The 27,779-nt window shown below is 46.0% G+C and overlaps 1 protein-coding gene across 5 annotated transcripts in view; it reads left to right on the top strand.

Annotated features, from left to right (window-relative positions):
- The window catches only part of ITGB3BP (integrin subunit beta 3 binding protein), a 103,972-nt gene that overhangs the window by 21,789 nt on the left and 54,404 nt on the right, over window positions 1–27,779 (top strand). For all 5 annotated transcript variants that reach the window (XM_030207014.1, XM_030207012.1, XM_030207013.1 and 2 more), the window contains exon 3: window positions 21,217–21,358. In XM_030207014.1, coding sequence (XP_030062874.1) covers window positions 21,217–21,358 — 142 coding nt within the window. The remainder of the gene's footprint in view (window positions 1–21,216; window positions 21,359–27,779) is intronic.

Genomic DNA, 27,779 nt, shown 5'->3' with positions numbered 1-27,779 from the left:
GCTCTGAACTTATCTTGTTTATAGTTAGAGCTTGAGAATATGTGAAGTCATTTTGATCAACTGATAAGGCCCAAGAGCCCTGGTAACAAAGCTGGGGTCCATTGAAATGAATGGGGCCAAAATTGTATATAAGCAGCAGTCTGAGAGATTAAATCAGAAGGGAGAAGGAAGGCTACAAGAGAAGACTCCAAAAGGCCAGAGAGAGAGAGAACGTGTCATGTAATGCTGTTTCACCATGTGAGTGTCTGATTTGCTTGTACTGCTATTGGTAAGATTGTAATAAACTATCTTATTATATCTATTGAATACTGGGTTCCTTTCTAATTACAGACATAGCTACAGCTTAGTCTGTGCAGAACTGTCATGAGCAGATACCAGGTTGGGGTGATTAAGTATTTAGAGGGGATGTGCAGTCCCTTCCAGATTAGTAGAAAGCCCATGCCGCTGCTGCCCAAACGGGTGAGGCAGATCTAATCATTACAAGTTCCATATCATCATGCTGATCAATCCATAGACTGGTGGGTTGTGTCCATCTACCAGCAGGTGGAGATAGAGAGCAATCCTTTTGCCTCCCTATATGTGGTCATGTGCTGCCGGAAACTCCTCAGTATGTTCTCTATCTCAGCAGGTGGTGGTCACACACAGCAGCAGCTCTGGCTAGGTCTCCAAGCCTAATTTTTAGGTTTTGTTGAGTACCTGGGGTTGAGGGCTCTTCTGAGCAAGTGCAAACCTGGTGGCGCCAGGTCCCTCCTTTTCTCCCCCCTCCCGCTGGCTCCGTTAAAAAAAAAAAAAAATTTTGGACGTCCTTAAAGGCGTTTATTTTGACGTTTATTTAAACGTTTATTGCAGCTACTCACTGGGACACCAGGTCGTTACAGCTCGGAGCGAGAAGCAGGTAATTTTTACCTTTTTATAGCGGGCAGGGGGTTCCCCGATCGATCTCCACGTGGCCTATGGCGTCGGAGGGCGAGGGCGCGAAGAATCGCTCCCCGGACCGCGTGTGCGCTTCTAGTGGGGATGCGGGGGTCTTAAAGTCTGATTCGCCCTTGTTGGGTGTCAGTTTGGAGGCCGGTCAGTGTCCCAGGTCTTCCTCCGGTGCGGCGGTTTTTCCCGCCATAAACGCCCATCCCCCGCTGCTCGCCTCCGCCATCTTGGCCGGCCACTCGGCTCGGACGGCTTCTTCTTGGGCCGCCCTTGAGCTGGGAGACATTAATGCCATGGCCGCCCTTGATTTGGGCGACGGCAAAAAAGCGGCTAAAGTTAAGCGCCGTTCTTCCCGCGCAGCTCCTTCGTGGAGTGTCGCGCCGGACGCCATCTTGGATGCACAGCATGTTTCTCCCCCGCTCTTGCGAGCGCCGGTTGAGGGTGCATCTAGGGCTGTGGCCCAGGCTGCTGAAGTGCACAGTCTGGGGGGTTTCTCCCCCGAGTTTATTTTGCTGCTGCATCAGGCCTTCCTTATGCAAAACGCTGCCCCTTCTCCCTTGTCCGATAAAGGGGTTGAGGCCCCTGGAAGTAAACGCCCTTGGGTGGATTCCCGGGCCTTAGAGGACTCTGTTTCCTCTGATGTAGATGAGGGCAGCGTATCTGAGTTCTCCCAACGGTCCTTTGGGGATTCCTTGGAGGAGACGGATTCCCGCTCGGATGGAGCGGATGACCCCTCTGCAGCGCGGATCTTTCGCTCAGAGGATTTGCCCAACCTGTTAGTGCAGGCCATGAGCATTTTGAAGATTTCCTCTCCAGAGGACGTCTCTCCCTCAGCCCCTGTTGGCTCCGCCATTATGCTGGGGACGAAGCGCCCGCCTAGAACCTTCCACGTGCATGATGCCATGCACACCTTAATTTCGGCTCAATGGGATGTCCCGGAAGTGAGCCTCAAAGTGGCTAGGGCTATGTCCCGCCTCTATCCTTTGCCTGAAAGTGAACGGGAGGTCTTTCTTTGGCCTACCGTGGATTCATTAATCACTGCGGTGACTAAGAAAACGGCGTTGCCGGTGGAAGGTGGCACGGCCCTAAAGGACGCCCAAGACAGAAGATTGGAGGCGGCCTTAAGGTCGTCCTTTGAGGCGGCTGCCTTAAGTTTGCAGGCCTCAGTTTGCGGCTCCTATGTGGCCAGGGCGTGCCTCACGATTGTGCAGCGGGCTTCCCCCTCGGATCCTTCCTTGAGGGCTGATTGGCCAGCCCTGGAATCGGGCTTGGCTTATTTGGCAGACTTATTGTATGATGTCTTGAGAGCCTCGGCTAAAGGTATGGCTCAGACAGTCTCTGCGCGGCGGTGGCTTTGGCTGAAGCATTGGTCTGCTGACCACGCCTCTAAGTCCCGCCTGGCTAAGTTGCCTTTTAAAGGCAAGCTGCTCTTTGGGGTCGAGCTGGACAAAATTGTGACCGATCTCGGCACGTCTAAGGGCAAGAGGTTACCAGAGGTCAGGGCTCGGGCCAGTGCTCGCCCCGGTATCTCCAGAGGACGGTTTCAGGAAGCATATTCCCATCTGGCCTCCTCATCAACGCTTTCTGCGTTTTGCAGTCCTGGGCCGACACTTCCAGTTCAGAGCCCTCCCGTTCGGGTTGGCTACTGCTCCGCGGACCTTCTCCAAAGTAATGGAGGTCATCGCGGTCTTCTTGCGAAAGGAAGGAGTTCAAGTCCATCCTTATCTGGACGACTGGTTGATCCGAGCCCCCTCTTATGCAGAGTGCGGCAAAGCTGTGGACCGGGTGATTGCTCTTTTGAGCTCCCTGGGGTGGATCATCAACTGGGAGAAAAGCCAGCTGCGCCCGACTCAGTCCCTGGAGTATCTGGGAGTTCGATTCGACACCCAAGTGGGCAGAGTGTTCCTGCCGGACAATCGGATTGTCAAACTTCAGGCTCAGGTGGACCAGTTCCTAGTAGCCTCTCCGCTTCGGGCTTGGGACTATGTGCAGCTGTTGGGCTCTATGACGGCCACGATGGAAGTAGTGCCCTGAGCCAGGGCTCATATGAGACCACTACAACACTCTCTGCTGCAGCGCTGGACTCCGGTGTCGGAGGATTATGCTGTGCGCCTTCCCTTGGACCCAGCAGTGCGCAAGGCGCTGAGCTGGTGGCTGAAGACAGACAAGTTGTCTGCAGGGATGCCTACTGTGACCCCGGAGTGGATTGTCGTCACGACGGACGCCTCTTTGTCGGGCTGGGGAGCCCACTGCTTGGGAAGGACAGCGCAGGGGCTCTGGTCTCCTGCAGAGGCAAAGTGGTCTATCAACCTCCTGGAACTCAGAGCCATTCGGTTGGCGCTTTTGGAGTTCCTCCCGGTACTGGCGTTGAAGCCAGTACGGGTCCTGTCGGACAATGCCACGGCTGTGGCCTATGTCAACCGCCAGGGAGGTACCAAGAGCGCCCCCTCTAGCCAAGGAAGCCATGAATCTATGCCAGTGGGCGGAAGCGAACCTGGAACAGCTGTCAGCTGCCCACATTGCCGGAGTCATGAATGTCAAGGCGGACTTTCTCAGTCGCCATACCTTGGATCCCGGAGAGTGCTGGATCCCGGAGAGTGGCAGTTATCGGCTCAGGCGTTCTTGGACATCATGAAGCGCTGGGGCCAGCCAAGCCTAGATCTGATGGCGTCATCGGCCAATTGCCAAGTGCCGCGCTTTTTCAGCAGAGGACGGGACCCTCGATCTCTGGGAGTAGATGCTCTTCTCCAACAGTGGCCGACACAAGAGCTTCTCTATGTGTTCCTGCCCTGGCCCATGTTGGGCAGGGTACTAGACCGGGTGGCAAAGCATCCGGGCCGGATAATCCTGGTGGGTCCGGACTGGCCCAGACGTCCCTGGTATGCGGACTTGATCAGGCTCTCAGTGGACGACCCTCTGCGGCTGCCAGTGGAGCAGGGCCTGTTGCATCAGGGTCCCGTGGTGATGGAGGATCCCTCCCCCTTTGGTCTTACGGCCTGGCTATTGAGCGGCAACGTCTGAGGAAGAAGGGCTTCTCAGACAAGGTCATCGCCACTATGCTGAGAGCGAGGAAGCGCTCTACTTCTACTGCTTACGCCAGGGTTTGGCGTACCTTTGCAGCGTGGTGTGAAGCAGGCTCACTTTCTCCCTTCACTGCTCCAATTTCTTGAGTGTTGGCGTTCCTGCAAGAAGGTCTGGAGAAAGGTCTGTCGCTCAGTTCCCTTAAAGTCCAGGTAGCGGCTCTGGCTTGCTTCAGGGGCCGCCTGAAGGGTGCTTCCCTGGCTTCGCAGCCAGATGTGGTGCGCTTTCTCAAGGGAGTTAATCACCTGCGCCCTCCTCTGCACTCAGTGGTGCCTGCGTGGAATCTCAACCTGGTGCTAAGAACCTTGCAGAAGCCGCCTTTTGAACCCTTGTCGAGGGCATCTCTGAAAGACCTGACGTTGAAAGCAGTCTTTTTGGTGGCTATCACTTCAGCCAGAAGAGTTTCCGAGCTCCAGGCACTCTCATGTCGAGAGCCTTTTCTGCAGTTCACTGAGGCAGGAGTGACTATTCGCACAGTGCCTTCCTTCCTGCCCAAGATTGTTTCTCGCTTCCATGTGAATCAGCAGCTCTGTCTCCCTTCCTTTCGTAGGGAGGACTACCCAGAGGAATACTCTGCTCTCAAATATCTGGATGTGAGACGAGTCATCATCAGATACTTGGAAGTGACCAATGATTTCCGGAAGTCGGATCATCTGTTTGTCCTGTTTGCAGGTCCTCGTAAGGGTCTGCAGGCTGCTAAGCCTACAGTGGCAAGATGGGTCAAGGAAGCCATTGCAGTGGCTTATGTGGCCGCGGGGAAGGTGCCGCCTATTCAGCTGAAGGCTCACTCTACTAGAGCTCAGGCGGCCTCGATGGCAGAGGCCGGGTCCGTCTCCTTGGAAGAGATATGCAAGGCGGCAACTTGGGCATCGGCCCATACCTTCTCCAGGCATTACCGCTTGACTGTGGCTGCTCGGGCGGAGGCCCGGTTTGGAGCTTCAGTGTTGCGGTCAGGGATTTCAGTGTCCCGCCCTGGGTGAGTACTGCTTCGGTACATCCCACCAGTCTATGGATTGATCAGCATGATGATATGGAAGGTAAAATTATGTATCATACCTGATAATTTTCTTTCCAATAATCATAGCTGATCAATCCATAGCCCCTCCCAGATATCTGTACTGTTTATATTCTGGTTGCATTTCAGGTTCAAGTTTAGTCTTCAGTTCCTGTTCAGGAGGACTTCGTGTTCAAGTTTTTTCAATTGGATTCTTCAAGAGTTGAGACGAGCTTGTGTTACAGTGAGCTGCTGCATTCCTCTCCCCTCCGTTTTACGGGGCTGGATTGAGACATAAATTCTGCCGGCGCTCCCTCCCGCTTCGTGCGGCTGTAGGGCAGCTTTGTACCCCTCCCGCTTCGGCGGTGTTAGGGTCAGTCAGCTCTTCCCGCGGTTGCGGTTGCAGGATAAGCCAGATCCCCCCGCATCGGCGGGGTGGTGTCCCTCCCCCGCTCCGCGGGGATGAGCTGGACGGATTCCCCTCCCCCACGTGTGGGGATGAGCTGGGTTAATTCCCCTCCCCCGTTTCGGCGGTGGTGAGCTGGGCAGAGTGTCCCTTTGTGGGTGTAATTCTTTAAGTGCTGAGTCCTGCGGATGGAGCTTGGATATCGACATACTGAGGAGTTTCCGGCAGCACATGACCACATATAGGGAGGCAAAAGGATTGCTCTCTATCTCCACCTGCTGGTAGATGGACACAACCCACCAGTCTATGGATTGATCAGCTATGATTAATGGAAAGAAAATTATCAGGTATGATACATAATTTTACCATAGAGATCACTAACTTAAGTGAGTGGTGTTGGACAACCCCTCTATAGACCAGTATATCTCTTTCTCCAGCAGGTGGTGGACGTCTCCTTTCCAGCTCCTGGATTCTTCTTCTTTGGGACTCCTCCTAGGCTAGCCAGTTGAGAGTGGGGGCGACTGACTCTTGTGCCATCCTTGGGGGCATACTTCTTTGGGATCCCTGCCTCACCCCGTGTCCCCTTTTGCCTCCCTGCCTGGCCTGATTGCTGTATCCTTCCTCACCATAAAAAAAAAAAAAAAAGAAAAACAGCTTCAGAGCTTGTGCTGCAGCCTCGGCTGTTTAAAAAAAAAAAAAAAAGGTTAAGCAGTGTTTAACTGGAGGGAGCAGAAAGACAGACTCACTGGTGACTTTTCATCTGTTCTGTCAGCGATTTTGGTCTGGGAGGCTTGCTGTCCTGTTTGGCTGCGCTGGGTGAGTGAGCTCCTTTATTTTCTTTCCTTCAAGAAGTGCGTTGACATGGCAGCTGAGGCAGTTAAACGCTGCTCCCGCTGCGGTAAAAAGAGATCCACAGCGAGTCTTTGCTTAGCGGGCTGCTCTAAACCTTTGGCGGTTGAAGCTGCATCCATCGTGGAGCACTCTGTTTTCCATACTGATTGTGCCGGACCGTGTGCCATTTTGTTGTCTTCCCCTGACGCGGCTCCCGCCTGTCAGCTGTTGGCGGTTTCGGAGCCATTGCCCGCGGCATCGCAGATCCCATCTAATTCGGATTGCTTTTCTTCCTCTTCAGCGTGGCTGACTGGGGAGACCCTTTCTGTGCCTGGGTGTTCTTGGAATCAGTTCTCCCCAGAATTTGTACTTTTATTACACCAGGCTTATCTTTTTGAAGAAGACTCTTTCAGCCTCCTTTCCAGGGTCCTTTGCCGCCTGTTAACACCTCTTTGTCAGGTTTTGAGCAGATTTTCTCCTTTGCTCCTGATACTCTACCTCCTAAGAGGAGAAGAACAACCTCTTTTTCTGAGGGAGCATCTTTGGGCCCCAGGTCCCCTTTACTTTCCCTTGCCGCATTGTCAAGGGACTTCCTCCGCCCTTCTAGAGCTGATGACTTTGAGGAGGGTGAATTGAGGCATGAAGAACCTGATGATCCTACTGCTGTTTGAGGTTTCCATAAGGATGAGCATCCCTCTCATCTCTAATGCGTTGACAGCTTTGGATATTGCTAAACCGGAACATCAGTCGTCTTCCTCGGTCAATCTTAAAATGAAAAGTACGCGGAAGCCTTCTAAGGCATTCCCAGTTCACGAGGCTATTCAAGAACTGATCACAGCTCAGTGGTCGGACCCTGAAGGGACTTTTAAAGTTTCCAAGGCAATGTCTCGACTTTATCTGGTGATAGCGGATCAGGCGGACAGGTATGCTCTTCCTACTGTGGATTCCTTGGTAACTGCAGTCACCAAAAAGACGACCCTTCCTGTAGAAGGTGGTGTAGCACACAAGGACATGCAGGACCGTCGCCTTGAGGCCTCTCTAAAACGTTCTTTTGAAGTTTCCGCTTTGGCTGTGCAGGCGTCAGTTTGTAGCTTGTATTCAGCCAGGGCGTGTCTTAGTTGGCTTCATCATGCATAGGAACATGACCCGGACAAGGGTCTGCATTTGGAGTCTGTCTCCGCTCATTTGGAATCAGGTTTAGCTTATCTAGCTGACTCCCTTTTATGACCTGGTTCGCACGTCAGCTAAGCTAATGGCACTAGCGGTTTCTTCTCACCGTTTGTTGTGGCTACGCCATTGGGCGGCGGATTTAGCTTCGAAGCAGCATCTCAGTTGGCTACCTTTTCGAGGCAAGCTTCTCTTTGGAGAAGATTTAGAAAAGATTGTCAAGGATTTGGGTGACTCTAAGGGTCAATGCCTGCCGGAGGACAGGGCTCGGTCGGCTCAGCGAGCTTCTTCTCGACCTTGTTTGAGAGAGGTTCGGCGTTATCAGCCGGGTCGGCCTGCTTCTAAGTTCCAGTGAAACCGTTTCCAGCAGCGTTCTTCCTTTGAAAATGATAAATGTTCCACAGCTTCCTCCTCCCACCCAGGCGCTTCAGGGCGTCCTATGCAATGATGGGGCGAAGGTCCACTCTTCCTTCCCGAGATTGGCGGTCGGCTGACCCTTTTTTATGAAGAGTGAGCCAACATTACCTCAGACCAGTGGGTTTTGGATATTATCAGAGAAGGTTACAAACTAGAGTTTTCTTCTCCCATAGGCGATGCCTTTTTGGAATCCCAATGTGTCTCCACCTCCAAATGGGTAGCAGTCGAGGCTACTATTTGTTCCCTCTTGGATCTCGGGACAGTGGTTCCTGTCCCGCCTTCCAAAATCCGGACAGGTCAGTATTCCATTTATTTCGTGGTGCCTCAAAAAGGGGGTTCCTTTTAGCCCATTCTCGATCTCTGCAAGATAAATCAGTTCTTGAGAGTCCAGTATTTTTGCTTGGAAACCTTGCGGTCCGTTGTAACAGCAGTACAGCCGGGAGAGTTCCTCACGGCTTTAGACCTCAAGGAGGCATATCTTCATATCCCCCTTTGGCATCTACATCAGTGTTTTCTCCGCTTTGCCATTTTAGACAGTCATTTTCAGCTCCGGGCGGTCCCCTTTGGCCTTGCCACTGCTCCTCGGACGTTCTCCAATGTCATGGTGGTGGTAGCAGCGTTCCTGAGGAAGGAAGGGATCAGGGTTCATCCTTACCTTGACTGGTTGATTCGGGCGGACTCAGCGCTAGAGAGCTGCAAGGCCACCGACCGAGCCATTTGTCTGTTGCAGTCGTTGGGCTGGGTGATCAACTTCCCCAAGAATTCCCTCTCAGCAGTTAGACTACCTGGGAGTTCACTTCGATATAGCTCTGGGACGTGTCTTCCTACCAGAGGCGCGTGTGCTCAAGCTCCATTCTCAGATTTTCGATCTTCTCCAGTTGTCCAGTCCCCGGGCCTGGGACTACGTTCAGGTCCTGGGTTCTATGGCAGCGACCTTGGAGGTTGTTTCTTGGGCCAGAGCTCAGATGAGGCCGCTTCAGTCCTCGCTTCTGTGCAGGTGGTCTCCGGTCTGTCAGGATTATCAGCGCCGGCTCCCTTGGCTTCGCCCGGGCGAAGCGCAGCTTGACATGGTGGCTTGCAGAAGGGAGTATCTCTGGCGGTTCCACAGTGAGTAATATAGTAGTCACAGATGCCAGACTCTCGGGTTGGGGGGGGCTCTTTGTTTTAACGTTATGCCCAGGGAACTTGGTCAATGAAGGAGGCCAGTTGCCCGATCAGTCGCCTGGAACTCAGAGCAGTGTTCAACGCCCTCCTACAGTTTCAAATGTTGTTGGAAGGGAAGGAGGACAACACGACAGCGGTGGCTTATATCAATCGTCCAGCCCTGGCGACAAAGGCAGATCGCCTGCTCCAGTGGGCGGAGGCTCATCTGAGGTGCCTGTCGGCAGCTCACATTGCGGTTCAGAGCTATGTGCAAGCAGATTTCCTCAGCCGACACACCCTGAGTGGGAGCTGTCGGCGGAGGCGTTTCGGTTGATTTGTCTGAAATGGGGAAATCCGACGATTGACCTCATGGCGACCCAGAGGAACACCAAGGTGTCCATTTTCTTCAGCAGAAGGAAGGAACCCAAGTCTGCAGGCCTAGACGCTCTTCGTGGCCGAAAAACACTCTTCTGTATGTTTTGTTTTTCCCCCCATGGCCCTTGATCAGGTGGGTTCTCCTCAGGATCGCTCTGCACCCAGGTCGAGTCATTCTGGTGGCTTCAGATTGGCCTCAGTGCCCCTGGTATGCAGGCTTGGCGCGGCTCCTATTGGAGCCGCCCTTTCGACTTCCAGACCTGCCCGACCTTCTTCATCAGGGGCCAATAAACATGGAGGATCCCTACTATTTTGGTCTTACAGCCTGGCTATTGAATGGTCACGTTTGAGGAAACAGGGCTATTCTGATGTAGTCTTAGCTACTTTATTGCAGGCTCGTAAACGGTCCACCTCGATAGCATATGCCCATGTTTGGCGCACTTTCATGGCATGGTGTGAGGCCCGAACGTCATCTCCTTTTCAAGCTTCTGTGGTTCAGCTCTTGGCTTTTTTGCAAGATGGTTTATAGAAAGGTTTGGCCTATAACTCGCTTCGAGTTCAGGTGGCAGCCCTAGCGTGTTTTGAGGGCAGAGTATCAGGGTCCCCCTTGGTGACGCATCTAGATGTGGTACATTTCTTGCATGGCCTGTGTTTCATCTCCGCCCCCCCCCCCCCTTTTACGTCAACTCTGTCCATCTTGAAATCTCAATTTAGTGCTTAGGGTATTGCAAGGCCCTCCGTTTGAACCGTTACACAGGACTTCCGATAAAGACCTCACGCTGACGACTATTTTTGGTGGCTATAGCTTTGGCGCGTAGAATCTCCGAGATTCAAGCCCTTTCGTGTCGGGATCCCTTTTTGCAGTTCTCGGAAGCGGGGGTCACATTGCAAACTGCCTTCCTTTTTGCCGAGGGTCATCTCGGCTTTTCATCTCAATCGGCCTCTTTTTCTTCCTTTCGGGAGGAGGATTTTCCCTTGACCTTTCAGAAACGTCATCTTTTGGATGTGTGTCGCGTTCTCCTCCGCTACTTGACGATGTCTAATGACTTTCGAAAAACAGATCATTTGTTTGTGGTTCTTTCAGGTTCTCGTCGTGGTTAAGCGGCTTCAAATCCGACTGTTGCAAGATGGCTTGAGGAAGCTATTTCCTCGATATACTTGTTGGCTGGTCGGATCGCGCACATTCTACTAGAGTGCAGTCGACTTCGTGGGCAGAGTCTTCGGTCTTGTCCTTGCATGAAATTTGTCGGGTGGCTATTTGGGCCTCTGTACACTCCTTTTCCAAGCATTATAGAGTGGATGTATTAGCCAGATCCGATGCTTCCTTTGGGGCGGCGGTCTTGGCTAGGGGGGCGACGGTGGCCCTCCCTATCTAGAGACTGCTTTGGTACATCCCACCAGTTGATGGATTCATCTGTTGTCTGCGCTAAGGAAGGTAAAATTGTCTTACCTGATGATTTTCTTTCCTTTAGCTGCAGCAGATGAATCCAGCTTACCGTTGCTTTTTCTCTATTCACTCTGTGTGTGTGTTGTTCCTGTCTGTTCCAGTTTTTCGTTTCTTACAGTTTAGAACACGAATTTCAAAATTTAGCAAGAGTTTCATATACAATTGGTTATACTCTTGTTCTGTTGTGATTTCTCTCCTTTTGGTGAGGAAGGTTTCCTGTTTTCTTGTGCCTATCTTTGCTTTGTGATGAGACATATACTAGCCTATAGAGGGGTTGGCCGTCCAATACCACTCACTTAAGTTAGTGATCTCTATCTCCACCTGCTGGTAGATGGATACAACCCACCATTTGATGGATTCATCTGCTGTAGCTAAAGGAAAGAAAATTATGAGGTAAGACATAATTTTACCTTCCCTTTAAGCAAAGGATTGATCAGATCTGAACTGTTGAAGAATAAAGTATGATTTCTTGACCAGATTAGAAATTTGCATATCAAAAGTACGGAATTTATCAGTTGTGCCCACAAAGATCTTTCTAGAGGCACTCAACAGATTTGAAGTGCTATGAATAGTGGGTAATTCTGGTAGTGAGAGCTGTCAAGCCTAGAATAAAGATAACAATTTATTTATAAATCTTTTATTCTGCTTCACCCAAAGTTCCCAGCAGATTACATAAAAACATAAAATTTCAAACCAAAAAGAAAACCACAGAAATTCCTCTATAGCAATCAAAACAATCCGCAGTACAAAGACAATTACAATTTGAAAAAAGCTTGCATAAAAACCAAAGTTTTGAGTTCCCTTTTGAACTCTTTCAGATCTTTCATATTTCTCATTCTCAAAGGCAACCTATTCTAATACACAGGTCCAGAAATGTAAAAAATGAGTGAGGATGAACTGTGCAAGATATACATTAAAGAACCTTGGGCCAAGAATTGAACCCTGAGGAACACCACATGGGAGAGAGTGGGCTGCAGATGAAGAACCATTCCAGTGAACACAGTAAGATCTATCTGCCAAATAAGCCAGAAGCCATGCAAGGGCTGTACCAGTGATGTTAAGATCAGAAAGCCTTTGAAGAAGCACAGGGTGATCAACAAGATCTATTGCTGCTGTAAGATCCAATGAAAACATAAGGACCTCCAATCTGTCTAGGATGAAAAGCATTAACTTTTTCAAGAAAAAGGCTTTTCAGTGAATTTGGAAAGGAAAGGCAAATTTGAGATAGGACTGTAGTTTAGTCAAAGTAGAGTCATCTGATTTTGGGTTCTTAATATGAGGAAAACAATTGCTTGCTTCCAAGTAGAAGGAAATATACCAGTCTGCAAACTGGAAGAAATAATAGAGTGCAGTAAAGGAAGAAATGTTTCAGCAAACGGTTTAAAAACGCTCATAGGTATGGGGGTCATTCAAGGATGTGGTAGTATGGAGTTGAAGAAGAGTCTTGGAAATTTCCAGAATAGCAGAATGAAAAGGACTGTAACTCACTAAATGTGTGAGGTGAAGCTCACGTGAGTTTCCAGGTATTGAAGAACAAAGAGGAGCAGCCATGAAACCAAGTAGTGGCATTGCAGCAGGAGATTGGTCTTGGGTCATAGGTGCAAGGGATATAGGGAGTGAAGAATGAAGAGCAAGAATTTATTTTTTAACTGCTGCAATATCATCTGCTGAAATAGTACAAGAGGTAGTTGGAGAAGATGAAGATGTGTATTGATGAAGAAGTGATCAACCAATTAGAATATAATTCTTTCTTTGCTTTAGAAAACTGCAGTGAGATTGTATAGAGAGCTCTTTATAAGGGGCTCAACACTATTTCTGTTATCAATACCTAAGTTGTTTCGTAAGACTGAGATAGTGGAGGTACCAAGGATGAGAGTGCTTATGATGAAATTTATATGTCATAAAAGGAAGGGGGGGGGGGCTCTCAAAAGCAGTCCGAAGGGCCAAATGAAAAGATCGTTTGGCTTGATGATGATAAAGATTCCAGATAATCTAGAAAAGGTGGGCAATTGGAGATAAAGGTACCCTTATTAAGATCTGTGATCAGTTGGAAAGATCTTACGAGTGGTGGTGATGGTGCAGGAATTGGGTTGGGAGGGGTCCAATTAAAAAAGATAAAATAATGATCCTGTCTCAAATAACTGGTCTAAACAGGGACGGACATCATCTACAATTCCCATCCACAGAAGCTTTGTTTTATCCTTTGTTCAACTTGAACTTCCAGCATTTAGTCCAATTTTCAATACAAGAAAAGCACTCTCATAATCTAGTTAAAGTAGTTGAAAGAACCAAAGCTACTGAAATGATTAGTATTATCGTCTGCATATGTAAAAAAAAAAAAAGGTACATTCAGATTAGATAGGTACGTACCAAGTGACGATATAAAACATTGAAAAGAGCCACTGTTTAGGTGCGGCTCCTTCAAATTTCACACTGTGAGATCTGTAAGATAGAAAGCCTGACAACAAAGTTTCCATGTTTATTAGAGGCTTATATCCTGCCCATCAAACATTCACTCTGCTGCCCCTCACTACCTCTCCACCCTCATCTCTCACTACACTCTTTCCCAGGAACTCCGTTCACTAGGCAAATCTCTCCTAATTGCGCCCTTCTCCTCCATCGCTAACTGCAGACTCCGTTCCTTTTATCTCGCTGCACCTTTTGCCTGGAATAAACTTCCTGAGCCATTACGTCAAGCTCTATCCCTGGCCACCTTCAAATCTGGGCTAAAGGCCTACCTGTTTGATGCAGCTTTCAATTCCTAACCTGTCACCTGCTTGTAATCTTTATCTTGTCTTTCTCTCTTCAATAGTCTCTTTTCCCTATGTGTCCTGTCTGTCCTTCCCTTATCCCTTATTTGTCCTGTCTGTCCTGATTTAGATTGTAAGCTCTTTTGAGCAGGGACTGTCTTTTCTTCATGTTCAATTGTGAAGCGCTGCATACGACTGATAGCGCTATAGAAATGATTTGTAGTAGTAGTAAGTACTTGTCAAATTCATTCAACTGTAATAATAATTCATGAGTTACCAAATAAAGGCAAATGAAAGATCAAACTGGATAAGTATAGCCTACATTCTCCTACTAAACAATAATTTCAATTATCAACATCAGTAGGAGTGTGCTATACATTTTGCAAAATTCAGATTGTGTTGAATGTAAATCTCTAAATAAGCTAATTGTGTGTATTGCTTTGGTATTGCAGCCTGCTCACTTGATCACCACACACTGCTCAAAGACTAAAATACTACAGATTCTTTTAGATTCGTATTGGGTAAATGAAACTCTCTATTTGCACTTTAATTGGAGAGTGTATAAGTCATTATTGTTACTGCATCACAATGATTAAGGAATACACACACTAATCGAGTACATTACTAAAGGAAGGCTATAGAAAAGTAAAATAAGAAATATATATATATATCTTATTTTACTTTTCTATAGCCTTCCTTTAGTAATGAGATTGCAGGCACATTATCTCATCAGCTGGGGGGCCTGTTGCAGCGAAAGCCCGAAGTTTCCATATGACCTGGAACAAGTCTTTTCTGCACGATGCGTCCATTCACAGAATGAGCCCCAAGGCTCTGCTGCAAAAAGCCCCCTTTTTATTAAGCTAAAACTTATCCAGGAATGTACATGAGGTTTCAGTCATATGCTCTCAGTTAAGGTAGACAAACCACTGGCCAGGTGGCTTATCTCCCGAACCTCAAGCATATCCCGCCTCCCTCCTGCACAAGCTGGCTTCAGAGGCATTCCAACCTGTTCTTGAGATGTGCCTTATCTCATATATTGTTCTTGAGATGTGCCTTACATTCCAGCCTGTTCTTTGAGATATACCAGGAAAGTCACTTTTGGTCAAAGACAGGGGATTTTAAAAATGTATTATCGATTAAAGCAAAACTGAAAAGCAATTTTTAATATTTTCCATCACATTGTGATAAAACAATCCCTTCTAAAATTCTTATAAAACAAGGTAAGTTAGCTACTGGTCTACATAATTAGAGGTTAAACTTGAAATTGGTATTTTACATTTTTTAGTATGGGTGTTAAAATATGTCCCAACGTGTGAGGGGAAAACAACCAGAATTTAACACCTGCTTAATCCAGACCATAAGCCATGCAATAAATTTTTATACTGTAAGAGACATGTGGATGTATATTGGTATATACATGTGAAAATAACTTTATAAAATTACTCCCATGATGGCTGTATCTACTCACAGAACCACTCAAAGCAGATTATAATATTTATTTTTAACTGAAATACTTGATTGAAAATTAAAAATGGTGGATAGTTTCAAACTGGTACATTCTGCAAGTCAAAGAAAATTAGTGAAACAATTATGTCCCCATTTACAAAGGCGCACTAGCGTTTTTAGCGCGCGCTAACCATGTAGACAGGAATATTATAGGCATCTACATGGTTAGCACATGCTAAAAATGCTAGTGCGACTTTGTAATCAGGGCCCTTAGTAATTGCTTTTCCAGGTAGGAAGATAACTTGAAAAATGTGCTCAAGATTTAGAGGGGAATTTATCAACATGGCCTACCATTAAGATGGGTTATATTACTAACTCTGGGCCCCGTTTACTAAGACACGCTAGCATTTTTAATGTGCCTGCAACTAAACCATGTAGGCGCCTATATGGATATTGTAGGCGCGTACAAGGTTAACGCATGTTAAAATTGCTAAGACGACTTAGTAAACAGGGTCCCCTCTATTACCACTAACTCATGCTATTTTAGCACAGGTCCCATTTTATGCAATGAGACTTAGGGATATGTCTACTAAAGTGCACCCAGGAAATATGGGAATTTCCAGTATTTCTCTTACAGGTCGTGCGCTAATGTTCGCGTTAGAACATGTAACCTGAAAAAAATTGATAAGGGAACACTTAACCACCTCCTGTTTAGAAGTGCTGTAGAAGCGCTAACCAGTTAGTGTGTGGTATTCAGAATGTGAAAAGTAGGAATTAAAATGGAAGAAACTTGAATGTAAAAGATGGATATAGGGTAGGAAGTGAAGGAGGAGAAAAAAGCAATTGTGAATATAAAGGAGGTTCTGGAAACAGAGTTCAGTGCACAGAATTGTGCTAGGAGCACAGAGAAGCAGAACCAGAGACAGGGTAAGGGATGATCAGAAAGATAAAATCACCAGATATCAAAGGTAAGATAAATGATTTTATTTGTGTTTTACTAATAGAAATATGTCAGTTTTGAGAATTTACATCTGTCTCCTGTACAATGCAATATATAGATAGCAATGTGTGGGGGCGCTTTATGCGATTAATTGTGAGATTAAAATTGTTTCATCAACATACAGGCCTGATTTGCATGCATTGGAGGCACTTTCTGTAAAAATTTCTCTCATGCATATTCATTGTATATAACTTGAAATTTAAACCAGACTGACTGGGTGTGCCTTAAAAATTACAGTGATATGAAGAAGTCTGGAATAGGAAATGTGGAATTTCAGTGTTTGCATTATTTTCATTTCCATATTTATAATTTATGCTTTTTTGGTATGATTCTTTTTGACTTCCTACACAATGATTCTATAATGCTGTTTGTCATAAATGCATGTTAAATATGTGAAACAGCATAAAACACAAGTATTGATCACTCTCAGAGGACAAGCAGGCCTAGTTATTCTCACAAGTAGGTAACGTGGTGCCACATTGCCCGGTGTGGCGCTTATAATAAGATTTGTAGAGCTTTGTGGAGGTCGAGACACACTCCACCGCTCATGCTTGAGTGTCTTCCCACCTGCTGCAAGAGTGCAGTTACTTCAGTTGTTTTTCTACTGCAGTGAGGAGAAGCTGTGTCTAGTTTCTCTTCGCTTCCGGTTCAGAAGAACTTCTTTTTTTTAGTACCTTTTCTGCGTCTTTTTTGGCAATCTTTTGTTGTGCCTTGTTCAGGTTTGCCCCCTGCTCTTCTCTTATACTTTTAGTTCTTTTTGGCAGGTTTTTCTTTATTTTCCATGACTTAGGCCTCATTTAGGCCTAGTCTCTGGTCGAGTCTTTTCCATTATTTTTTTTTTGTGGTGCCTTGTCCCTTTTTTTCAGGCACCATCAAGTCTTTTGATTTGGCTTCAGAAGTTTTTCCTTCCATGTCCACTAAAGCTGCCAGAGCCTTTAAGTGCTGTTCCCGGTGCAATCGGATGATCTCTGGGAAAGACACCCATTCTTGATGTCTTTAGTTCTTAGGGCCCGACCATAGCCCTGCCAACTGTGTCCTTTGTCTTCGAATGAAGATGATTCAGGTGTCCAGAGAGGCTCAACACAAGAAGCTTTTTGGAGCCAATTCGAGTCCTTGACTTCAGCATCGAGGTTGGCGGTGTTGATGTTGAAGACTGCATCAGCATTGAGAGCATTGGTCTATATGGCTGCTTCGAGACCCATGAACACTGGGAGCAGTAGTGCATCGGGTGTGTCTCCACCTGTCTCGATGCTAGCTTCTGGACAGAGCCCCCAGGACCAGCCAGTGTCGACTGATCCCAAAGTGATGAGGACTTGACGTCATCCTCATCAGCATTGAGGAGTCTTGAAGCTGAGCTTCGGACGAAGGCCAAGAATCATTGACATCAGTTATCCTTCGGGGTGTCGAGGGATTCGGCACCCAAGAAGAGTCGGCACTGGAAGCATTGCTCTCATTCTATTCAGGAGATACTGATTTGTCTGTCTCCAGGCAGCCAGGACCCGAATCCCATCTCAGCGCCGTCAGTTCTGTAGCCTATCTCTAAGCCAGCACCCCAGTCTTTCCCGGTGTCGGCTCTCAATGAGCATCTCCAGGTCTTGCTCCCTGAGCTGCTGGATGGTCTTTTGCAATAGTGTGTGTCAGTATCAGGGGTGCTTGCTCCTGCCCACCACCCTTTGCAGCCCAGTGCCACGTGTGGCCCCAGTGTCGACTACCATGTATGCCGGTATCCCCTTGACATCGGTGGAGAAAGCTTCGCTGGAGTCAAGGAGGGAACTGGTTCCTTAATGCCCTCTTGAGGACATGATTCCTCAAAGCCGAGGCAGGCTCGGTCTCAGCCCTCCCATAAGGAGTTTTTATCTGATACTGATGAGTGCTTATGGGATTCAGAAGAGGATCCAAAGTACTTTTCCTCTGATGAGTCCTAATTCCCTCTGAACTCTCCCTTCCACTTGAAAGGAGAAAGTCTCCGGAGGAGAGCCTTTCGTTTTCCTGTTTTGTGAAGAAAATGGCTGAGGCTATTCCATTTCATTTGGAAGTGGAGGTCAATCCAGGGCTAAGATGCTCAAGGTCCTGGACTACGAGTCCCCTCCAAGGGAGGTTGTGACTGTCCCTCTTCACAAGGTGCTCAAGGGAGTCCTCAATAGGAACAAGGAGTCCCCTCTGTTGGTCCCTGTCCTGCCCAAGACTATCGACATGATGTAGCAGATCCACAGCACACTTAGGCCCAGATGCACAAAAGTTTAACGACCCTTAAACAAAGAAATTTCAACTGTAGCATGCATTAAAGGTCATTTTCCGACGACGCTAGCAGCTAACGAAAATGGAATGCAAACGAGTCACTTCCAATTGAAATGTGAACAATTCGCAATGCACTAACCATACCAACGATTGCAACGAATCATTTACCGTGATATATTTAATGTGAAGTCAGATCTGTCTTTAAGGCCTGAGCTGTCATACAGACACTGCTCCCCACTTCTCCCTGCAGCATAAAAATCCAAGCTGGCATGTTTGAAATAAAAAAAAACCCCACACAAACACGTGGCTCCCCGCTTCCCCCTGCATAAAATTGAAAAAAAAACCCCAAAAGCAAAAAAGGATCAGGAGGGTGGCAAAGGCGCTCATCAGGAGCGTCCTGTATGGACGCCCTTGCCCCCCCCACCCGAGGTCGACGCTGCTCCCCGCTTCCCCCTGTATTAAATAAAAAAAAATCACTCTGCTCTCCTCTGAAGCCAATTTCCCCGGTTCTGTAAACAACTTTAAGCTGCCCCGGTCCTCCTCCCTTCCTCTGTTTCCCCCCAGCCGGGGGCGGGCCCAGGTCTCTCTGCTGAGCTAAAGGGCATCACAGTGAAAGAGGTCTTTTGTTAGAAAGGTGGGTTTGTGAAGGACGTCCCTTTTGGAGTCTTGAGGAGGATGTCTTCAACTGCACTCTCCTGCTAGGATCACAGAGCTAAACGCTCGCACGTCCCGACCCCCCCCCCCCGCACGCCCCCGTCTGACGTAAGCAACCTATGTAGGTTTAATACGTAGGTTGTTTTAATTTTTTATTTAATACAGGGAGAAGCAGGGAGCAGCGGCGACCCCGGGCGGGGGGAGGGGGCAAGGTCGTCCTTACAGGACGCTCATGACGAGTGCCTTTTTTGCTTTATGCAGGGGGAAGCGGGGAGCCACGTGTTTGTGTTTTGGGTTTTTTTTGTTTTGTTTTGACGTTTGTGGCATGCGCATAGCAGCCAGCATAACGCTTGCCTGCTCTGCGCATGATTTAGGGGCCGATTACCGACGGGGATTACACCAATTTAACGAATCTTTAAAGCATTGTCCTTTACAATACCATACCGAACATTAAAGACTTGTTTTTTTGGTGCATTCTTCGTTTTTAAAAATTCGTTAAGGACTTTTACGTTTTACATTTTTTTACGTTTGGTTGATGCATTTGGGCCTTAGTTTTGATAGGCTTCAGTTGCCTCACGGTTCCATGGTGGTGGGCACCCTTCTACCTGTGATTCAGGAAACCGATTAGCTATGCTCTCTGGACTTGAAGGATGCATACACTCACGTCCCAATACTTCCAGCCCACTGGAAGTATCTCTGATTTCGGCTGGGAACACATCACTACCACTCGTGTCAGTAAATGTCTAGCGGTAGTTCCCTTACCTTTACGATTGACTGGTGAAGAGCACATTGGATGATGGTGCTCAGGAGTCCATGCAGAGGACTATTCGGGTGCTGGAGCTACTAGGGTTCATTATAAACTATCCCAAGTTCCATCTTTATCTTGCTCAACAATTGCTATTCATTGCAGCCCTTCTTGATACACAACAGGTTCGAGGTTTTCTACTGAGAATAGACACTCTAGTCACTTTGGCTTCTCAGGTTCGAATCTCGCAGCAGGTCACAACTCGGCAGATGTTGAGGTGGTTGGGCCACATGGCTTCCACAGTTATGTGACACCCATGACACTCCTTCACATGAGATCCTCCCAATAGACCTTAGCCTCCCAGTGGTGTCAAGCAACGGGAGATCTAGCAGATGTCATCTGAGTGTCTACAGAGTTTGTTCACTCTCTGCTCTGGTGGACCATTCGATCCAATTTGACTCTGGGGCTACCATTCCAAATTTCTCAGCCTCAAAAGGTTCTGACAATGGATGCGTCACTCCTCAGTTGGGGGGGCTCATGTAGATGGGCTTCACGGGGATCCTGGTTACTTCAGGAAGCAGGTCTTCAGATCAGTCTTCTGGAGCTCCAGGAGATCTGGAACACTCTAAAGGCTTTCAGAGATTGACTGTCCAACCAAATTGTGCTCATTCAAACAGACACCCAGGTTGCAATGTATTACACCAACAAGCAGGGGGGCAACCGGATCAAGTCCTCTGTGTCAGTAGGCTGTCCGGATATGGCACTGGGCTCGCCAGCATGGAATGTTTCTTTGTGGCCACTTATCTGGCGAGCAAAAACAAAAGTCTGGCCGACAGGCAGAGCAGGGTTATGCAACTGCACAAGTGGTCACTCAACATGGGAATTGCCCTCGAGATCTTCCGAGTGTGGGGCACCCCCTCGGTGGATCTCTTCACCACTCAATCACTGAATCACAAAGTACCCAATTCTATTCCAGACTTCAGGCTCATGACAGGTCAGATGCCTTCCCAATCATGTCTTTATCTGCCATCATCTACTATGTTAATTATTCGTTACTTATCCATTTAATTTTACAACTGCAAATTTAGTGTTCCAACTTAATGACCCCTTTCCAGTTGATTTGAAGCAGAATTCTTGCTGCTGAATATTGGATCAGAAAGTTTTAAGCGGCAAATAGCATTACAAATGACTTTCCTGGAAGGTATAAAATATTGAAAGACCTGATCCACCATCACAATCTAGTCTGCCTAATTCATTTTTTAAGTTACATTAAATACTAAACTGTAGCTCTTTTAATCATAAATAAATTTCATGAAGGCTCTTATTTGTCTTGTTTAGATCATAAGCTCTGTAGAGCAGAGTTTCTCTTATCTGTACAGCACTGTGCATTTGTTGTAATGCAATAGAAATTAGTAATAATAGTACAAGTAATACTGGAGACCCCACTTTATTTCTGGCTTTTGCCTCATTTCACAAATAGTGATCCTCTGCTTATCCAATGCTTTCTTGAAGTCTGTTTTTGCTGTTTTGTTTGATTCATTGGACAGTGCTATTTTTCTTTTTGAAGTTTGTTCTTTTATTCATCTTATTTTATTTAGGGATATGACACAACACCTTGGAAGAAAAACCATGAATGGAATCAACATTTCTCCCCAACAACAGGAACCTTCCAAATTAGCTCATCTCCTTTTCCTAATGAAAAAAGCAATGCTCTCGGATTCAGGAAAGAGGTTTCAAATGGTTAGTTAAACATTTTGGTTTGTCTACTGTCTAGAGGTGATAGAGTAAGGCAGATTATTGTACCATTAAACAAACATTAGAGACAAACAAGCCCACCTATATATTTACCTGTTCCTTGCCTTAGTATTAATGCAAGATCTGTATGCAGTAAAGCGGTCATCTTTGGGGATTAGATAGGAGATAAATAGCTAGGAATGGTATTTATTACTGAAACTTGGTTATAATCAAGAACGAATCCCATTTTATTGGAAACTTATACTCCAGACTATATAAAATCACCCATGTTAATTATGAGAAAAAAAAGGTGGGGGTATAGCATCAATTCCTAAGGAATTTTTTTGAGGTTTAATTATTGGACTCTCTCTCCAATTCCAAATTAGTGATAATGGCTTGCAGTGTTTTAGATACCTCGCTGAATAATTCTTGATATGTATTTTACTATATTGCCCTCCAGGCAAGTGGTCAGATTTTCAAGCAGTAGGATATGGAGATTTCAACTTGTCTGGTGCAGATTGGAACATTCCGTCTGCAGAATCGGAAAAAAAGTAGGGAGATTGTGGACGCCTGACAAAGTGCCTTGCTCATACAAATGGTGATTGAGCCCATGAGGGATGGGTCGATGCTAGATCTGGTGCTCACGAATGGAGGAAGTGTTTCCAGTATCTGGGTGGGTGCCCAATTATGTAATAGTGATCATCACACGATATGCTTTGATAGAAAGGCAAAGGCAGAGTGTGGACGCACAAAACTCAGATGTACTGATTTTGATAAAATGGGGGAATACCTGAAAAAGGAGCTGTTGGCCTGGGAAAGGCTTAGGAGAAGTAGAAAATCAGTGGTCAAAGCTAAAGGCTGCTATAAATATGGCAACTGATCGCCAGAAAAGTAAACAGAAACAAGAGAAACAGGAAGCCTATATGGTTCTCCAAGAAGTAGCTGAAAATATAAGAGCAAAAGAGGCTTTGTTCAAGAAATACAAAAGAATGCAACAAGAGGGTCACAGAAAAGATTATCAGATTAATCTCAAAGAAGCGAAGAGGGAAATACGGCTAGCGAAAGCGCGAGCAGAAGAAAAAATGGCTAAAGTTGTAAAGAGAGGTGACAAGACCTTTTTCAGAAATATTGGAGAAAGGAGAAAAGATAGTAATGGAATTGCGAGACTGAAAGATAATGAGAATGGCTATGTGGAGAGTGAGAAAGCTAAAGCAAATATGCTAAACAATTACTTCTCTTCAGTATTCATGGAGGAAAATCCTGGTGAGGGACTGCGGTTGGTTGCTGAGGGAATATCTGGGAATGGAGTGGATACTGTGCCGTTTACGGAAGAAAGAGTTTATAAACAGCTGGAGAATCTGAACGTGGAGAAAGTTATGGGGCCGGATGGGATACATCCCAGGATACTGAGGGAGCTCGGGGAGATCCTTGCGAGACCTCTTAAAGATTTATTTAATATATCTTTAGAGGTGGGAGAGGTTCCGTGAGATTGGAGACGAGCAGATGTAGTTCCTCTTCACAAAAGTGGAAACGGGGAAGAGGTGGGAAACTACAAACTGGCAAGTCTCACATCAGTGGTAGGAAAAATAATGGCGTTGCTGCTGAAAGAAAGGATAGTTAACTTTCTAGAAGCCAATGGGTTACAGGACCCGATGGCTTTACCAAAGGAAAATCCTGCCAAACGAAACGTGTGTTAGATGTAATCTACTTGGATTTCAGCAAAGCCTTTGATATGTTCCACCACAGAAGACTCGTGAATAAGCTGAAAGGGCTGAACTTAGCACCGCAAGTGGTGGATAGGAAACTGGTTGACCGACAGGTGGCAGAGGGTGGTGGTAAATGGAATCTGCTCGGAGGAAAGGAAGGTGAGCAGTGGAGTTCCTCAGGGGTCGGTGCTGGATCCTATTCTGTTTAATATCTTTGCGAGAGATATTGCTGAAAGGTTTGCCTTTTTGCAGATGACATGAAAATAGCCAATAGAGTGGGTACCCTGGAAGGAGTAGAAACAATGAGAAGGTATCTTCAAAAGTTAGAAGAATGGTTGAAGGTCTGGCAAACAGAACTTGGGACCGACTCTGTAATGAGCTGAACCACCCATCTAGGAAGGCGATAAGTACCCCACGCTCCGTGGTTAATGGAATTTTAGCATGAGAATTAGACAGATGCTAAGAATTATTTATGAATGAGAAATATTATAACTGGGACACCACGGGTAGGCGGTAGGGAGTGCAATGATGCTAATATGGGTATTGTCACATAAGTGAATGGGCAGCCGATACAGTGTGGGATACCCAAAGTCTGAGCACAATTAGTATAAAAAAAAGTTGAACTGTGAAAAACTAAAAACTTTTTTTTACACTTTTTTTTTATTTTGATGTTTTGATTTTCAATTGATTGTGGTTTTGGAGGTAGGATTTAGTTAAAATGTAATGCCAAGAAGTGCAGAGTGATGCACTTGGGGTGCATAAACCTAAAAGAGGGATACCGGATAGGAGGGGAGAGATTAGTAAGCTTGACTCAGGAAAAAGACGTTGGGGTGTTGGTGTCAGAGGATATGAAGGTGAAGAAACAATGTGACAAGCGACAGCCGTGTCCATAAGGATGCTAGGCTGCATAGAGAGGGGTATAACCATCAGAAGAAATGAGGTGTTGATGCCCCTCTACAAGTCATTGGTGAGGCCCCACTTGGAGTATTGTGTTCAGTTTTGGAGGCCGTATCTTGCTAAAGTTGTAAAAAGACTGGAAGCGGTGCAAAGAAAAGCTACAAAAATGGTATGGGATTTGCATTGCAAACCGTACGAGGAGAGACTTGCCGACATGAACATGTATACCTTGGAGGAAGGGAGAAACAGGGGTGACATGATACAGACGTTCAAATATTTGAAAGATATTAATCTACATAAATATAAATGAGAACAAGTATTTTACTCCATTATGGCAACTGCATTATTTTTAGAGGAAAAGACTTCAGACTCCCGGTCACAGCTGTTCGCACTTAAGACTAAACTAGCTGACCGCTCTGCTCTGCGTGTCTGACATTCAGTCCACGCTGGCGAGAATCCTCATCAGTCATAAAAACCTCTTACACATCGATCTATCAATTTCATATATTTCATATGTTTACTCGCTGTGTGACTCAGATAATACTTAGCTGTGGTTAGTGCTAGGGCAAATCCAACTAGTCCAAGCCCGACGGCGAGCTCCCGCTTCGCTCGTAGCTTCTTAAGGAGCCGGACAAACTAGCCCTTCTCAGCACCTACAACCATGTAACAAATAATCATTAAATCAGCTGTCATTTAATAGAGAAAAGTAAATGAAAAAACTCACATATTCGGGAAACGAAAGAATACCTTCACGGACCACCAGCTTTCATCTGCGTGATTGCTCCTGCCAAACCGGAAGTATTTATACTACTTCCACTCTAGCTGTGATCTCATGAGTCTTTAAAGAAACACTTTCCATTCTACTCTGCTGTTTAAACCTTCTGGCATTAGGGATCTCAATCTATAGATCCAACGTTGTTCTCTTCGTATTAACTGATGATTACGATCTCCCCCTCTAATGTTTACTGGAATATGGTCCAATATTAAACATTTAAGAAACAGTTATGTCATCAGTTGGCATAGATATATTGATGATATTTTTGTTTTATGGAATGGAAGTCAAGATGAGTTAAATCAATTCCATAATTGGTTGAATACTAGAGATCAAAATATCAGGTTTACGAAACAACAATCGGCCACTCAAATTAATTTTTTAGACGTTTTGGTCATACAACAGCAAGGCATATTAAGTACTTCTATGTATGTGAAACCTACAGACCGTAATACGCTGTTGCACTTCACAAGTCATCATCCACAAAGTACCAGGGAAAGTCTTCCGTTTGCACAGTTTTTAAGAGCACGCAGAATTTGTTCTGATTTGTCTGAATTTAAAATTCATGCCAAAAAAATAAAACAGAAATTTAAAGCTAGAGACTATCCTTACCATCTAATTAAACGGGCTTACTCTCGGGCTAAATATAATCATAGAGAACATTTATTCAATAAACGAGACAAAGAAGATACTAGTCATCTACAAACTTGTGTATTAAGGTTTATGCAAGGCACAGTAAATACAGTTCGAATTATGAAGAAACATTGGAAGATTTTGCAGTTGCATCCTGTATTTAATAAAAAAGAACTTAGAGTGGCATATTCTAGAGGATCGAACTTGAAAGAAATGTTACAAGATAGACCTAGAGTTCAGAGGGAAAGGAATCCAGGACATCAACCATGTACGAAATGTATATTTTGTCCTCAAATGATAAGGACACAAGTGTTCCAAAACCCAATAGATGGACGAGAGTATTATTTACAATATGCTACAGATTGTGAGTCCAATCATGTAGTATATATAGAGGGGCATAATCGAACGATAACGCCTATCTCCATGGGCGTTTATCTCCGAGAACGGGTCCGTGAAGGGGCGGAGCCAACCGTATTTTCGAAAAAAATAGACGCCCATATGTTATTCGCTACTTTGTGAGCTGGGCGTTTTTGTTATTCAGTGATAATGGAAAATGAAAGCGCCCAGCTCAAAAACGAATATATCCAAGGCATTTGTTCGTGGGAGGGGCCATGATTCGTAGTGCACTAGTCCCCCTCACATGCCAGAACACCAACCGGGCACCCTAGGGGGCACTTTTACAAAACAAAAAAAAAAGGTAAAAGAGCTCCCAGGTGCATAGCACCCTTCCCTTGTGTGTTGAGCCTCCCAAATCCCCCTCAAAACCCACTGCCCATAAGTCTACACCATTACTATAGCCCTAAGGGGTGAAGGGGGGGCACCTACATGTGGGTACAGTGGGTTTGGGGGGGTTGGACGACTAACGCATTAAGCAGCACAATTGTAACAGGTAGGGGGGGATGGGCCTGGGTCCACCTGCCTGAAGTCCACTGCACCCCCTAATAAGTGCTCCAGTAACCTGCATACTGCTGCCAGGGAGGTGGGTATGACATTTGAGGGTGAAAAGAAAAAGTTGTGAAACGTCATATTTTGTGCTGGGAGGGGGTTTGTGACCACTGGGGAAGTCAGGGGAGGTCATCCCCGATTCCCTCCAGTGGTCATCTGGTCATTTAGGGCACTTTTTGGGGCCTTATTCGTGGAAAAACAGGGTCCAGGAAAAGTGCCCTAAATTCTCGCTAAAATCGCATGTTTTTCTTCCATTATCGGCGAAAGGGCGCCCATCTCTGTTCGCCCGATAACCACGCCCCAGTTCCGCCTTCGACACGCCCCCGTCAACTTTGTCCGCATCCGCGACGGAGTGCAGTTGAAAGCGTCCCAAATTCGGCTTTTGATTATACCGCGTTATTCGTTTTTGTGAGATAAACGCCCATCTCCCGATTTAGGTCGGAACTTGGGCGTTTTTCTCATTCGATTATAAGCTGGATAGTGATATGTCCATGTTGTAAAATATATGTGGGTAAGACCACGCGATCCTTAAAAAATAGATTGAGCGATCATAAACACAATCTGAAATATTCATGTTTAGATGCCCCCCTGGTCCAACATTGTGTACAATATTTTCATAAATTTGAAGATCTTAAATGTTTAATATTGGACCATATTCCAGTAAACATTAGAGGGGGAGATCGTAATCGTCAGTTAATACGAAGAGAACAACGTTGGATCTATGGATTGAGATCCCTAATGCCAGAAGTTTTAAACAGCAGAGTAGAATGGAAAGTGTTTCTTTAAAGACTCATGAGATCACAGCTAGAGTGGAAGTAGTATAAATACTTCCGGTTTGGCAGGAGCAATCACGCAGATGAAAGCTGGTGGTCCGTGAAGGTATTCTTTCGTTTCCCGAATATGTGAGTTTTTTCATTTACTTTTCTCTATTAAATGACAGCTGATTTAATGATTATTTGTTACATGGTTGTAGGTGCTGAGAAGGGCTAGTTTGTCCGGCTCCTTAAGAAGCTACGAGCGAAGCGGGAGCTCGCCGTCGGGCTTGGACTAGTTGGATTTGCCCTAGCACTAACCACAGCTAAGTATTATCTGAGTCACACAGCAAGTAAACATATGAAATAAATGAAATTGATAGATCGATGTGTAAGAGGTTTTTATGACTGATGAGGATTCTCGCCAGCGTGGACTGAATGTCAGACACGCAGAGCAGAGCGGTCAGCTAGTTTAGTCTTAAGTGCGAACAGCTGTGACCGGGAGTCTGAAGTCTTTTCCTCTAAAAATAATGCAGTTGCCATAATGGAGTAAAATACTTGTTCTCATTTATATTTATGTAGTAGTGCATTGTAAGAACAAGTACCAAAGAAATTGTTCAAGAAAAGATATTAATCTGCAAACAAGTCTTTTCCAGAGACTGGAAGGTGGTAGAACTAGAGGACATGAATTGAGATTGAAGGGGGGCAGACTCAGAAGTAAT

The sequence above is a fragment of the Microcaecilia unicolor genome, chromosome 6 (genome assembly GCF_901765095.1).
Source record: "Microcaecilia unicolor chromosome 6, aMicUni1.1, whole genome shotgun sequence".
Taxonomy (NCBI): Eukaryota; Metazoa; Chordata; class Amphibia; order Gymnophiona; family Siphonopidae; genus Microcaecilia; species Microcaecilia unicolor.
This window is presented reverse-complemented; position numbering and strand designations above follow the sequence as displayed.